Source organism: Salminus brasiliensis, chromosome 17 (assembly GCF_030463535.1).
Source record: "Salminus brasiliensis chromosome 17, fSalBra1.hap2, whole genome shotgun sequence".
NCBI classification, from domain to species: domain Eukaryota; kingdom Metazoa; phylum Chordata; class Actinopteri; order Characiformes; family Bryconidae; genus Salminus; species Salminus brasiliensis.
Genome location: NC_132894.1, coordinates 16,958,068 through 16,973,928, shown reverse-complemented (window position 1 = coordinate 16,973,928; position 15,861 = coordinate 16,958,068). Strand labels below are relative to the sequence as shown.

Genomic DNA, 15,861 nt, shown 5'->3' with positions numbered 1-15,861 from the left:
TCGTCAATCAGTGGGCAGAAAAGTGTGGCTTCTGCCCCTTAGTTGTGTGCGTTGTTCTTTCCTCTGGCAGGAATATGCGCAAAGTGGCCCTTAGGCAGTCTGACTCCTCCAGCCCTGAGACAGGCTACAGGCGCAGCGATGTTGGCCCCAACATGAGGCATAAACGAGGTGAGACCCTTTCCTCCCAAACATTGAAGCTTATCCTCTGTACCTGAGGCAAGCAGTTACAGCATAGCTTAAGTCTAATTATAACACAGAAACTATCCTACTATTCTCTGTATTTATCCATTTAGATAAATTCAAACTTTCAAAACCAATCATTTAACCTTTATTTTCACTCAGAAAACACACAGAGGGTGTTCTTTTTAGTGTGGCTGAGTATTTATGATAGACAGGGATTGAAAGATGAAATAAAAAATCAATGGAGGTAAATGACCAAATTAAAGACATTAAAAAGAAAATAATCAAGGTAATAAAAAGGTAAGAGCAAAATGATATGATAAAGGAAAAAAAGATTGAATTAGTAAGAGAAAGATAAATAAAATACAATAAGTATTATAGGAATTAGGAGATAGATACAAGTGTAAAATAGGACAGGTAAAAATATGAAAAATATGATAAATCAAATATAAATTAAAATATATAATTAAAAATAGAATAGGTCAAAATTCAACAAGATGATACAATTAAAAACAAAAGAAGAATAAGTTACTAAATAATAAAATAAAATAAAGATAAATTAATATCACTAAAATGACAATACAGTAATCATTATTGTAATCATTTAATTATAGTATATATATATACTAAAATATCTAAAATAATTATAATAATAATAATAATAAAATCAAGAAAAAGGAGTGGAGATGGTAAGAAATGAGCCTGATTTTAGTCCTTCTGAAAACCAGGTCTGAATGCCATTAACAGCTGCTTAAGGATAAGTGCTAGTTGTTGGCCACCTATTAGTTCAGTTCACTTCTGAACAATGACTCCCCTGTCTGCCTTGGTGTGACCTGGGCAGCTCCACTGCTTTACTAGTCGTTATAATTGTGTGTGTGTGTGTGTGTGTGTGTGTGTGTGTGTGTGTGTGTGTGTTTGTGTGCGAGTAGTATCAGACAAGAGACATCCTGTGAACACACTCTGCAGTGTTGTTTTCACAGCACAGTGTTTTAGCAGAGAATGCTCAGATGTTGTGCTGTGAAAATATAGTGATTGTGCATAAAAAAGGCCAGTCCACTAACCAAAGGTGGAGCTGCTTGGTGTCATGGCGCTAGTTCAGCCATGCTAAAAAAAAAGCAGGAGGAAACAGCTCTGGGCCTAGGGGAAACCAGTGCTAAAGCAAGTTCCACTGAAATCTAGTTATTGACCCCAAGCTTCAGAAAGAAAAGGATTTAACAACTGGCACGGTCATTTTCAGTCTTTTACATTACACTTCACAGATATGGATTTTTTTTTCTGAATCAGAATCAGAAATTCTTTATTGATCCCAGGAGGGAAATTGCAGTTGTTACGGTTGCAACCGCTCGGGTAAGAATAAACACTATAAAAAATATAAAATATAAAACAAAAAGAGAAGAAAAATTAAATATGTACATGAACATAAATTATATGAATATAATAAAGTGGCAAAGTGGCTGTAAATGTTATAATAAATATGGAACATTCTCTATAAAGCAGTTATTATTATAAATTATTGCACATATAAACAGAAGTATTGAGCAGATAAACCGTAGTGTCACACATTGAGGGAGGAGTTATAGACCATAGAGGGAGGAGTTTTCCAGCATTCATGCAAATGTATAGCCTTGCTGTGTTGCTGTCTCAGCTGCTGGTTGTACAATAATGTGTTGATTTTAATATGCACTATTAGCAGCTGACTTGTAACAGAAATATCGCTCCCCATTTGCATATCATGCTTGGGTTGTGATTTGAAAATTCATACATACAGTAGGTCTGTTTTGCATGAAGATCATGGTAGAAAAAGTTTCACTCAAAATATTGCCAGCCATGATGATCTTAACACTAAGCTATGAAGCGAATAGACCCAGTGTCCTTTCAGAAGGGGGTACGTTTCCAAAGGGAGAGCTAAAACCGATCTGACATCGCAGTGAGATTGACACCCTCGACTAGGGGTGTTAGCTGATGTGTTGAGGGTGTTGGAGAACCTGCAAGCCTGCGATTGTGCCGTTTCATTATAGTTATGGCACTGATTATGTATGAAACGATATGGACATCTCAAGTAGTCCTCAAGGGCATGTAGTGAAATTAGCTCACAGAACTAACCGTCCTTCACACCCTCTGGAAGACAGCTGATGTGGCGTGTTAGAAGTATTCTAAGCACTTGCTACTGGCAGTTGTTTTTGAGTTTGGCATTGTGAGATTGGAGTTTTGAGAGTTTTGGGTGAGGCTAATTGGTACGTACTGCTAAGGAGTACTTTACCTTATGTCTTCAACTGCTAGCCATCTAGAGCCGTTGTTCTTTCAGCTACTAAAGAGTATGTTTATTCAGTCAGCGTAGTTTCTCGATATGATGCGAATACCTCACTGTTATTGTGTTGAAATCACAAGTGTTTACAGCTAGATAACTAAATGAATGTACAGGCAATGTTAGGAAATGGTCCTTATGGTCCAATTGATGAACTTTGAAGACTGAAGATTATGTAAATAATTTTTATTTCAAGTAATCTTGAAATGAAAAGTCTAGTTACTTTCAATTTCTGTTTAAAACAGTGCAAGGTTAGGTTCCAGCATGTTCTCTAACCGAATGTACTCAAAGTTTTTAATTGAGCAGCCCCACGGATGACTGCATATGTACTCAAACAAGTTTAGTACCTGTACACACCCATTCAGATTTCTCAGCAACACCTGATTTTCTTGTGTCTTTCTCAGAAAACGTACAGGGGTGTAACAATGCACAACATTCAGGATACGGTTAGATATGGTAGTGTCCATATCTCAGTTTAATGCAATTTTTGATACAGAAAAAAACTGTGCCTGATAATATTCCTGATGTTAATGTGTGTTTTCATAATTTTATCATTTTATGTTGGCACAGTGGAGTTTTGTCTAAAGCGTTCAGACTGGTTCCTAGCTGAAGCTGTGTTTTTTAATGCCCTGGTCTTATAAATAAATGAACACACCAGGTGACACCACACCGATAAATGTGGCACTGTTACACCCCTATTGACTACTATCCTAATATCCACTAATCTTGAAGAGACCAGTATTCATTTGAGGACATATTTGTAGGAATGAATGGCTGAGCGTGTAAAATGTCTAGTGTGATGTAGGTGATTTTAGGTAACTAATGGTTTAGAGTTGGAATGAAGAGAAGAATTTCGTAAAGATATGGAGGACATTTATTCATTCCCAGTGTGATTTTTACTAGAAAGCGAAGTGTCTGTCTGACATGCAGGACATTATACATCATGCAAATGTCCGAATGCCCTGCTTGACCCTGGCCTTGTTCACAGTCCATAGCATTAAGGACTGTTCTCAGCAGGGCAGTTCTGTGCTCTCTTGCTGGCTCTTTGTCTCATGTCTCTTACTCTAACTGCTCACTTTCTGGTGTGCTTCTTCCTTTGCCTTCCATAGCTGATGCTTCTGGCAGCCTTAGTTCAGACCAATCCTCAGCTCTGGCTAGAAAGCGTTTCACCTTACAAGGCCTGTCCAATCGCAGGTCTCTGCCTTCAGGTAAAACTCTGCTGTCCTTACCATGCTGCTCGTATGCTCACCTACATCATGTCCATCCTTCAGAGTGCGGTCCCACTACGAAGTGGCTGCCCTTGTCTGTGCTGTGATAAATCATTGTCGTCGCCATCCGTGTCGTTCATCTCGGAGTGCGCTGATGTTTCTTTTCATAGTATGAATGGCAACTAAATAGACCGCCGGAACCCAAGGTGCTCTCTGTCAGAGCGGGAGAATTATTATCTTACACTCTTCGACTCTCAAAGGAATTCAAATTTTGTGCAAAATAGGCCAACCTCTGCATCTAGACAAAAGAAAACATGAAAGGTAAAATTCCCTGCACTCAAGCAAATGTCATAGTGTAGTGTTTCAATGTGCCTCTGTCACACTCTTGACATTTAAAAAAAAAAAAAAGGTGTGTGAATATGTTTTCAGCAGATTTTGTTTTCTTCATCCAGTGTTTCCTTTCATTTTTTATTGGACTTTAAAATCCCAAGTAAAGGTTTTAAAGCTTTTTTGTTTAGTTTTGTTTATTTTCTTTTATTTTTTTGACAGTCTTGCATCTTGAAGAACATTTCTTTTGCTATTAAACACCCCTCTTAATCACGTCTCTAGAATCTGATTTTATTTAAATAAAATCACATCTAAAATACTAGACTTTTCATGTTTGTGATTATGGCCATCAGTGCTTTTTTGAGTAAAGTTCTAGTAAAATGCACTCATACTGCATGTGTTGGCCTCCTGAGATCACTTCTGCTCAGGAACTCAGGAACTTTAGGTGCCAGTTATCTGTGATTGATTTTATTCTTGCAGGTCCTGTGCAGAAGTAGCTCACCTAAATGTCCAAAGTCTGTCATATTCCGCCCCCATTCCTCGAGCTGCTGCAGCAGCTCACTAAATAAAATGAATAACATTGAAGCTGCCTGTTGCTGGTGGCAAACCAGTACCTGCCCTTAGAGCCAGTCCTTGTAGAAGGCAGAAATCAGTGTTCAGACATAAAGCACGACCCATAATTTGCACCCAAAAGTCTCTGAAAAGTGCTCTGTCTGCTGTTCCTCTCTCCTATCTTCCTCCCCCCGTTTCTCTCCATGTTTTCCTAATTACTAACCCTTTTCCTGCCTTTCACTCCAGAACCAGCACCTAAGGAGGCGGAAGTCACACGCCGCTTCTCTTTAGCCTCCTCCCTCAGTGCCTCCTCCACCACACGCACAAAAGGTACCTGATTGCCTGTAGATCCATCTGTCTTCTCACACACTGCCACCAACTCACTTCTCAATGAGCTCCTCAGATCAGGCACGAACCAGCTGGTTAGACAGCTTTTCACTGAGGGCAGGACAGCTATGGTAATGACTCCGTTGTTACACCACAACTGTTAAAATATGCGCTATTGAATCTTATACTTGGCATGAAATCAACCTTCTTGCTCCCAAAAAAAAGGGTGAGAACAGAATGTACTTAAATTGAATCTCATCAGTGATAAACATTGTCTGCTGATAAGCTGACATTTGAAAGGTAGCGTGGCATTCAGAGCAGGGTTTCTTCTGCACTTGATGGAATGTAGATGGAAAAGTTTTGTATTCTTCTGCCATTCTTCGTCTGCCATGTCTCCCATATAGTATCAGAAAACTGATCAGTAACAGTGCAAGACCATAGCTTTTTAGAAAAAAAAGACAGAAACAGTCCCTTTTGAATGAAGTGCACTTTTGTGTGAGCACAATGTATGACGGCCAGTTAGAGCAAGGGTCCACTGTTGAGCCCTTGAGCAAGGCCCTTCACCCTCTCTACTCCCCGGGCGCCGCAGCAATGGCTGCCCACGCCTCCGGGCACGTGTGCTCACTGTCACTGTGTGTGTTTTACTGGTGTGTATGTGTGTGTTTCACTGCACGGATGGGATAAAGGCGGAAGCTGAATTCCATCTGTGTCCAATACAAATGCTGACTATGGTTGTCTTGTCTTGTCTTGTCTTGTGTTGCGAGGGAGCTCAGAAAATGGTCATCTGCAAAAATATTTTGCCGTTCACACAATTACATTTACTTTTTTAAACTTAAAGATTTCCTATGCCAGCTTGAATAAATCTACTAAACATCCGTTACTTCCATTACTCAGGTCCTCTTTCTGCAAACCTTAAAAGCAAGAGACACCAAATAAAGAGTGACCCCACACCGTTCGGCTATGGAGGTATTACAAAGAGTAGCAAGCTTGGTGCATGATCAAATGTGTGTCCTGTCTGTAGCACGTTTTTTCTTTTTGTTTTTTTAACGTTTTGAAATGATGTAAGCTTGGGTGGGAATGTGCGTACTTCTGATGCACTGCGATTTCCATAAATGCATGATTCTGTGGGTGGGTGAAGGAGTCATTGGTGTTATAACCTCTTATATAACCTCTTATATTGGTGTTATAACCTGTTATAACCAAGAACTCATTCTTGATTTTCCAGATATATTTGTGAATGTTGATTGTTGGGATTGTTGAATGTGCTCATAGGGTGGGACTTTTGGTCAGGAAACCGCGTAGGTAGTGGAGTTTTCCTCGGCTGTAGTGTTTCCAATTGTGGTTTCTGCATGTCTGATTGTGTGTGATTGTGGTGGTGTGGTTTCGGCTATTAGTCGCTACTGTCATCATGTTTGTTGAATAAGAGCTACATTTTCTCTCAGATTCTTTACGAGGTGCTCTTCCTGCTGACAGCAAAAATAAAGGTACAGCAAGTACCAAGCCCAGTGTGCCTAGGTCTTCCTCTCAATCAGGTAATCGACAGAGAAAGAGAAAGAGCATTGTCTCAGATTGTTTTTTTTTATTTTATTATTTTTTTTTATGGTTGCTGTTTGTGGAAGAAAGTCAGCAATCTGTTATGGCATTTTTTGTTTTTAGGATTTTTATTTATTTAATATATTTTGTTTATATTTGCATATCGCAGCTGTGCAACCAAAACCATGTGTCTCCAAAATGCGAATTTTACAGGAGAATATTCTTTATTAACCTTTCCAATGATATGAACATTTTAAATGGAGACACTGTTTTGATATAACAGCGACAGTGTGTATATATTAAATAAAAATTCATGAAATTATTAATGAAATTATAATAAAATCAATAAATTCATGAATTGATTTGCTTGTTTTTTTGTTACGTTTCAACTTGTTTGCAAAAAGATAAAAAAAACAACAAACTATGATTAATATAGATGTTGTGTGTTAAGAGGCTGTGTTCAGTTGTGCTGTTTTAATTGTTACTTGCCCTTCCTTTAAAGCATGTCTTTGTAAAAACTCTTTTTTAAATGGACAATGCTGTTTTTCATCTTTTTTTAAGGATGGACTCAACGCCGTTTACCCTCAATGGACACAGAAGACTTTGAAACCATCCCATCCAGCGCTGAAGAACTATCGAATTCCTCAGATGGAGAAGAGGACAGCAATAACAAAAATGTACACTGGATTCTGTGTGTTTCCTCCTATCATTTATCTGCCCTTCCATCCTCCCTCTCTCCTTTAATTCCTCCCAATCTCTTTAGAGAGAGAGAGAGAGAGAGAGAGAGAGAGAGAGCAAGGAAGATGGAGAGACCTCTGAAAAAAAAAAAAAAAAAAACCTTTAATGATATTTTGCTATCTCTGATGCTGGTTATCGAGGCTGAGGAGACTTGACATTTAATAGACCAAAAGCAAAAGAGATTATCCTGCTGTGGGCTCTCCCACAGTTTTAAAAACCCAGCGGTTTCTATTTTTTTTTCTAATCTGCCTGATGGATAAAAAGGAAAGATCTCCTTAGGAAGAGGGGCTCGATCAGAGCAACTTAGCAGAGAGCCAGGAGACAGCATCTGATATGTGCCATGGGGGGAGTAAAGGTCTCTGTGACATTGCACAGTCCCTGCCACCAGAGGGAGCTGTTTAACAGTTAAACACCTCATATGACATCTAAGTCATATTACATGTTCATATTAAGCAATTGTAAGGTGTTCAACCTTCATTACTGGAGATTTACACCTATCCACCATCTATCACATCACATCTATCCATCCATCCACTGTTTTTGAGACATTTTTATTTTTATCTTAGTTAGTCAGATCTATTTACTGGAACTTTGAGCTCTAGGAATGTTGTACAGTTTTTTTTAATCACATTCATATTGCCCCCCCCCTCCTCTTTCTCTTGCCTTCAGGGGGAGCTTGAACGCTTTCAAGTGCAGCTGACGTATGAGGCGCGTGCGCCACATGAGCTTTCGCTGGAGTCGGGAGATGTAGTGCAGTTCGTAGAAGAGGCCGAAAATGGCCACTGGTGAGTAATGGACCGTACCGTTGCCGAAAGTCACTTACATATCCACACATATGCACTGCACTCCCGGCCTCCAGTCCCTCGCACACACACACACACACACACACACACACACACACACACACACACACACACACACACAACCACACACACTAATGATGTGCCATTCAGTTCAGTGAATCAAAGGTCCAATTCAACAATTCACTGATTCACAGTCAACTCAACTTTATTTTCGTCTAGCCCACGATTTGGTTCAGCAAGCAAGTCTGTCGTTGGCTACTTCACATAATGGAAAGAGGAAGCTAGCTACAGTCCGCAGCAGGGGTATCCAGGCTTGTTGCTAGGGGGCTGCAGTCCACAGCTTAGTGATTTTCACATTTACACCCCCCCAATTCAACGCATCTGTCAATTACCAGGTTTGGTAGGAGTGTTTAAGGACTGCTGCCCTCCTGGGCCAGAGTGGGTTACATAGTCAACAAGGGCATGACCATTGTGCAGATGCTATAATTAAAATGATAAATTAATAATGATAAATAATTGCTTTAAAAAAACAGATTTAGAATAATTCATGGTTTAAACATTTCTAACACACACTGCATTACCCGCCAACACACCCCACACACACTGCATTTTAGACATAGCTATTTCCAATAAAACTTTCTACCCACTACCCAGTTTTATACTCCAAAATCTATCATAGACGAATCTCTCATTAACCTTTATTCATTATTTGGAGGTAATGTTGTAAGAAAGAAAGCCTATTACAATCCAAGCTTTCTTTTAATGGCTAGCCCTGAATTAAAACTTAATTCACAGTGAGCTCAACGGAGGGCGCATGAGCCGCATTAAAAATGTTTCGCGGATGAATGTGTGTATTACAATGCCAATAAAAACACGGGGCTAAAATTAATAATGAATCACTACGTTCAGTTCAACCGTGCACCACAAAGAGTGGTTATCGCTAGTGCTGAAAATCGCCTCCAGAATCCATTGCGACCGATGGATGAGAGTCTTTGTGAGTTTCGCACGAGCTTTTTGCAGTGCATTTTGGGGTGACTAATACCCTATGAAATTAAAGCGGCACTAAGAAAATGCATTGAATATGCTCATATTTCATCACTTCATGCATAATTCATCTTTAAAAGTATCTTCAATCATTTTCCATCTTTGGGTTTTGCACCGCTCAAGTGTCTGGCACCCCTCTCCACTCGCCATCCTCCCGCGCCATCACCCCTCCTACCCCGAAACACTCATAAAGAGTTAGGAAGAATTCACCAGCCTTTCATGGACCCCAGTCAACATAATCCCCTATAACTTAGCCAAAGTATATGTGCCTCAGTTCGCACATTCAGAGTTCAGAGTTTAGAGCACATTTCTCTCAAAAGTGCTTACATCTGCCCATAATGTGTGAGAGAGAGAGAGAGTGTGTGTGTGTGTGTGTGTGTGTGAGTGTACGTGTTATTCCCACATATTCACACTGTCGTGTACAGTACGTTTTTGCCCCCTGTGTTGACAGCTTGTTCTTTTTACAAAGTTGAGACTGACTTTAGTACTTAATTCTGATGTGGCGTTAGCATGAGGCTAATGCTAATTAGCGAAACACCTCTAAGCTTTCCCTTAAGAAGTCTTCAGTTAAAGAGCAAGAGGGAGGAAATTAGCCAGCGAGTTCACATTAACAGACATAGCGGTTGGTGTAATGCAGATACCAGATTTTCAAGCATCTGCCGATACCGATATCGACTCTGACCTAAATACTTCATAGCTATAAAGATGGCTATAAATCCAAAGTTCCACTTTTTTTGATTTCTTATCCCACATTATATATAATAGTATTAAAAGATTAGCATTTACTGGTTGAGTAACTGCACTTTTGAAAAGTTTCAGATCTATGAAAAAATTGTAATTGCCACAATGCAGGAACACGTGCAAGTAGGGAAGCATAATCTTGCTAAGCTTGAACAGACAGGTGTTCACATTCAATTCACATTTCTGAGCAGTGGAATAAAAAAAAGTTAAGAAACTGTGCTTATGTTAAGAAAAAAAGTGCTTATGCAGCAATTTCACCTTCAGATACATATCTCTATATTTAAAAAGGTACTAAACTTTAATGTGTGCCCTTTAAACAAGTTGCTTAAACTTAGAACAAATATATAAATATATATTATATATTTAATTATATAAATAAATAAATAAATGTTCCATTAAATGTTTGTTTAATGATAATAGCTACTTATGACTGGCTTGTACTTTTTGTTGAAATGTTTGATACTGATACTGATACGTATCACATGGCAGACTAGGGTTCAATTTCCCGGCCGACACTACCCTACACCAATAAGAGTTTGTGGGCAAGCAAGGCTCCGAGTGACTCAGCGGTCTAATGCGCTACCACTATGGCCCAGGTTCGTGAGTTTGAAGCAGCATGACTTGCGATTTGCCATCGGCGGCTGGAGTCTGAGAGAGCACAATTGGTCGTGCCCTAACCCCTCATCACTCTTAAGGGATGTCGGCCACCACAGGCTTCTGTTGCGGTGCGGTGGAGCTTGGGACCCGGTGCTTTCCTCCTAGCGTGTTCAAAAAAGGCAGTGGCTTTGCATGTATCAGAGGAGGAGACCTAACTGTCCTTACGCTCCTACCCTCCTAGTGTTGGCAGCATTGCTAGTGCTAGAGGGAGTTCCAAACAGGTCAGTGAATTTGGCAGTACCAAATGGGGAGAAAAAGGGACAAATTTGACAAACAAATAAGAAAATATTTTACTACATTTGCCTACTTGTGTAACATGTTTCAAATGTTTGATGAGTTGCTCTGGAAATGCAGTTAATGTAAATGTAAAGAGGAGCAAAAGCAAAACCTTCAAGTAAAGATCAAACAAGTTTAGGTTTGAGGCGGTAGAAGATGATGCGTCCGTCCAAGAATAACCCTAACCCCCCTACCCGGGCCTTATTTTAGTGCTGCCATTAAAGTGAACATTCTTTCTCATGTTCTAGGCTAGTCAAGAACCTAATTACTCTGAAGACAGGGCTGGTCCCGCCCACTATCCTGCAGTCTACAGCAGGAGCAGTGGACATTTACAGTAACACTGGTATTCACTCTAATCCATACAGGGATGAGTAGGAGAGAGGTGAAAGTGACATTTGGATACTTCCTTACAGGCAAAGCTCAGTTCTGAATTCACACTTGTCGCTTATTGTTCGCTTATTGATAAAAACAAATCTTGCGTTATACGTAATACTGAATGTGATCTGTCAGCGTTACGATGCAGAGACTGAGAGCTTTGACCCAGGATGTCACTTGCACCCCTCTTTTGCTCAGACATGGCAATCAAAAGTGAACACCCGCAAGGCATCGACTCCGATCAAAACGGCTGGGGACAAGGGAATGGGTGGTTGAACGGAGAGTATGGCAGTGGAGCTGCTTTGCATATTGTGCTTAGTTTTCTTTTCTGTTTTTTTTTTCTGTGCTTGAAGGAGTCCAAGTAGAGCATGATGTCATCCCTTCAGGCATGCACTCCATTACATGACGCCTGGCCTTGCTGTGTTCACAGTGTTGCCCTCCCAGTTTCCTTCAAACACTGCTCTTGTCATAACAAGACCTTTTTGCGGATATCAGATTGGCTCCTAAAATCTAAGGCTAAGCTGAAATTCTGGTCTTACGGTTGGAGCAGGGTGTGTTGCTTGCATATTCTGCACATTAGGCTTCACGCTTTTCACTTTTACTTACTTTTATGCAACTTGGCATTGTTTTTACCCATTAAGCATATGCAAATTTGTCGCTCCCTAATGCATTTCTTTTATTGTTTTGTTTTACAGTCATGATTATCATTACTTTGTTTTGCAAGTATTCATACTTTAATATAACTGACTGATGCCGTTGCTTTGACTGCAGAGCTTGGTTTTCCTGTAACTGCCCACCCCACACCTGCCTGTTGCTTTATATTCACACACAATGTCAGACACCAAGAAACAGCTTGATTCATTAACTGGTTTTTTTTTGGTTGTTTTTTTTTTGTCTTCCCCCTCCCCTGCTTTTAGACATATTCAGTGACCTGTGCACTGCGGCTCTCACGGACACAGAGGAGACGGAGGAGAGCGCCGGGCCGCTACGGGCCCAGGAGAACCGACTTGCATGTTGAACATGTGCATCGTGTGTCTTTTTTCGTTGTTCTTGTTGCTGTCTTGCTATAGTGCCATACAACCATGAAGCGTGCAGGATGCTAAACCTTTGGACAGAATCCTGTAAAGCACTAGAACGAGCCCCACCATAGTGGAAGAGTGGGGAACCTCTACTGCTGCTATTCCCAGCCGCACTGACAAGAGAGTGCTCATGCACTGGAAAGCGTGCCACCATTTTTGGCCTTTGGACTCTAGAGCTGAGACTCTGCTCCATTGTCTGATGCCATGTGGCGGATGACACGGCCAGCCACCCGTCACTGTTGGCCATCATTAGGTAATCTGCTGTGCCTTAGCAGCATAAAAAACATTGACATCTTGAATGAAATGTTCAAAAAGGTTGATGGTGGAATGAGACAGAAGCCATGCAGTATGTTTCCAAGGAAATATGGCATCTGTTCAGAAACAGGCTCAATAATGCCAAGATGCTGAGGTAAAGTGAAAGAAGAAGAAGAAGATGAAAAAAAAAAGACAAAAACTCTGTTGTGTCCTGCTGATGTTATCACTCAAAAGACACTGAAATGGAAAAGAATTGAAGAACTTTTTTGATTCTGTTAGTCAGAAACGCAGCACTTTTGGAAAAAAAATACAATCTATTATGTGTATGTGTATTATATAAGATTTATATACTCCTTTTTTATATGTTGACTTGTTTATTGTGTAATCTGGTTGATTTTCAAACTTCGTATAATCATCACAGATCTCAGTCCAGGTTCAGCTTCTAAGCATTATTTTATCTTTTCATATTTGATTGTAGCACAAATATTCCAACTGTACTGTACAAACAGGTAATGTGTGACTGGATCTGAACCTTTTTCATGAAATCAAATGCAAAGGCAGAGGAGAAATCAATAAGTGTACTGTATCGAAACGCTGCCTTCATATTTTCATATCTTATCTAGAAAGTTGAAAAATGCAATGACAGCATGTTGCTGAATGTATAATAAGTATTATGACACCAAACGTTTCATGAACCAAGAACGAATGGTCCAATTATAACATTCCCAGAAAACCTTCACTTCATTATTATTATTCTTTTTTCTTGCGATCTTGTTCAGTTGTTTATTGACTCTAAGCACAAAAAAGGAAATGTGGAATGCAGAGTTTATTGTTGCGCTCTTTTATTTATAAAGACTACAAACTGATGCTTTGACTCATTTGGTCAGTGATTGCGAACAGACAAGTATGTATTACCAGTCAAAATTTTTAAACATACGATTAAATATGTGCATAGTAAAAGCCTGCGTTCATGACTTTTCCTTATTGGTGTTCAATTATGTGCAACTTTGCAGATGGAGCATTGTAATATCTCCATTGTAACACCTCAAGAAAGAAAGAAACAAGATCCATTTTACATTTACTTACAGTGACACTTTTGTATCTGTCCAACTACAGGAAATAAAATGTAACTGCATAAATGCAGATGCTCAGGGAGCTCTAAAACACAGTCTAGTGGTTTTCTTGGTACCATAAAGCTTTGATACATATGTTTTATATATTATTTTTTTCATTCACAGTCTCTGATTGTAGAAAATCTAAACCACTGGAAAGTCTTTATCAATGCCAGTAATGTCAGAATTAGGACCCTAGAATGCCTTTTTTGGAAGTTGCTCCATCTGTTAACTTAATAACAGAGAAATCTCTCCTTGCTCTGAAAAGTGTCATCTAATTTCATCTAATTTCATTCCTTACTGCCAAACTGTCAAACAGAAAGACAAAGACAGCTGGAAAAAGCACTTTTGTTTCTTTTGTGAATAAATGTTAGTTCTTTTGGTCTTGATGAGAAGATTATAAAAGGTAGCACTAACGGTAAAGATGTAAGGTATTAACACAGCAGGTGAATTCCACCTGCTGTTTTAATATGCAGCAAAAACAGCCTTTGTGACACATGGTATTCTATTACACCACCCCATTCCCCAAATGAATTCTGTTCGCTCCACAGTCTTCTGAAATCTCAGAAAGACTACTGTGACTTTGTGAGCCCTGCTGGATAGACGCTCATCTTTTGCCACGCGACCGTTTAGTTCATGTCAGACGGTTTGCCTGGGGGAGACTGCAAGGTGTGCGTCTCAGAGAATGACAGAAAGGAGAAGGTGGCAAGGCAGGCTTCTCTGGGCTTTGTTCTACAGAGGGGGGCTTTCAAGCTCCAGAGGGCCTGTGAGGAAAGGCAAAAAAGGGGAGAGCGCATAGCCACTACAAAGAGCAGAATGTGCCACACATTCAGAGTCAGAGGCTAAAAAACAAAAAAGGGGGCGGGGGGTGGAGGGGTTGGATGGGGGAATTCTCACCAGTACTCATCAGTGTGTCCTTCAGGCCAGGCACAGGTTTCTCAAGGCCCCTCTGAAGCCAGTCCCAGCAGCAGCCCCTAACCACTGCCTGGGAGGAATTTGTTATGAGCCTTGGCCTCTGGAGTCACCATGCTGGCGAGCTAGAGCAGAACAAAGAGGAAGACTTTCGAAGCAGCTCTCATTTGGAAAAAAGGACCAGTCTTTTTCCTTGTGTAATGATATGGGAGACAGGCGACGACTTCATTTTTCAGAGACCTGTCATGTGGAATCTGTGTTGGTTTAATATTTAAGATGCGCAGAGCAGTGAAATCCCGCCAGAGGCTTAATAAATATTTATTCTATGAAGACACTGACTTCCCAGCTTAACTTAGTTCTCTTCCATAGTTTTAGGCTTTTCAAATGTATTTTCACCTTGGTGCCTGACCACAAAAGATGTTTTGCATCTTTTGCATGTTTTAAGTTACTAAAAATGGCTTAAAAGCTGTACAGAAAATGATTATTCATTATTATTACTTTGAAATCAGAAAATAAGAAAAAATGCCCTACCTTTACATCACATGTCTGTCCATATAGGCATGTGAAACAATTAGGACACTGTGTTAAATATTTAGTTCTTTATTAAGATATATCGACATTTCAATATTAAAATATTGATATTCAATATCTTCTTTCAGAATATATAGCTCAAATTAGATCATCTACCAGTCTCTGACATCGACTGGGAGAAACTTGTTTCCCAATTCTTCAATGCAGAAAGCTGTTTGAGGTTTTTCTTGCATGCATCACCCGTTTCAAATCACATCACAGCATCTCAATTGGATTAAGATCTGGGCTTGAACCTGGCCATTTTAGAACTCCTGTTATTTTTGAGATATTTCTTGGTCAATTTACTGGAATGTTTTGGGTCATTTTTTTTTTTTTTATTTGTTTTGAAAGCAAAGATTTTGACTTTGAAATCAATCGTGTCATTTTCTGGTGGTAGATACATATTTTTGGACATCTGCTGTGTCATAAGTTACATGTAAGTCCAGTGATGACATTTTAGTATTGTTGGAAACTAGAGCTGGGCGATATGGAAAACAAATTCTATCACGATATTTAAAGACATTTTTACGATACATGATATTTATCTCAATATTTTGTCATGTAGACAAGATGTACCAACAGCGTAAAAACTGCTTTCCAAATACTCTCCCATACTGAGTAACATGATTTTTACTTAAAATATGCTTCACTCTATTTAATTAAATAAGACTGATTACACTCTTTGTAATGAAACGTGCAGTTAATCGTATTCTTTAAGCACGAACAATATTCACAATACACTCGTGAAAGCATATTATGCACAATAACAAAATTGATCACGATACGATAAAATATTATGATATTGCCCAGCTCTATTGGAAACTTCTTTACATAAATACCTGTCTGCTCTTGGGCTGAACTTGCTAC

General features: G+C 39.5%; 1 protein-coding gene across 7 annotated transcripts in view; it reads left to right on the top strand.

Moving 5' to 3' along the window:
- The window catches only part of mcf2l2 (MCF.2 cell line derived transforming sequence-like 2), a 63,290-nt gene extending 49,930 nt beyond the window's left edge, over nucleotides 1–13,360 (top strand). For 4 of the 7 annotated variants that reach the window (XM_072660942.1, XM_072660941.1, XM_072660944.1 and 1 more), the window contains exons 26-34: nucleotides 71–168; nucleotides 3,595–3,693; nucleotides 4,819–4,902; nucleotides 5,794–5,865; nucleotides 6,342–6,431; nucleotides 6,994–7,109; nucleotides 7,840–7,955; nucleotides 10,940–11,034; nucleotides 11,984–13,360. In XM_072660942.1, coding sequence (XP_072517043.1) covers nucleotides 71–168; nucleotides 3,595–3,693; nucleotides 4,819–4,902; nucleotides 5,794–5,865; nucleotides 6,342–6,431; nucleotides 6,994–7,109; nucleotides 7,840–7,955; nucleotides 10,940–11,034; nucleotides 11,984–12,084 — 871 coding nt within the window. In that variant the 3' untranslated portion in view covers nucleotides 12,085–13,360. The remainder of the gene's footprint in view (nucleotides 1–70; nucleotides 169–3,594; nucleotides 3,694–4,818; nucleotides 4,903–5,793; nucleotides 5,866–6,341; nucleotides 6,432–6,993; nucleotides 7,110–7,839; nucleotides 7,956–10,939; nucleotides 11,035–11,983) is intronic. The other 3 variants (XM_072660945.1, XM_072660946.1, XM_072660947.1) reach the window with 3 other exon arrangements.
- Nucleotides 13,361–15,861: the final 2,501 nt, after the last annotated feature.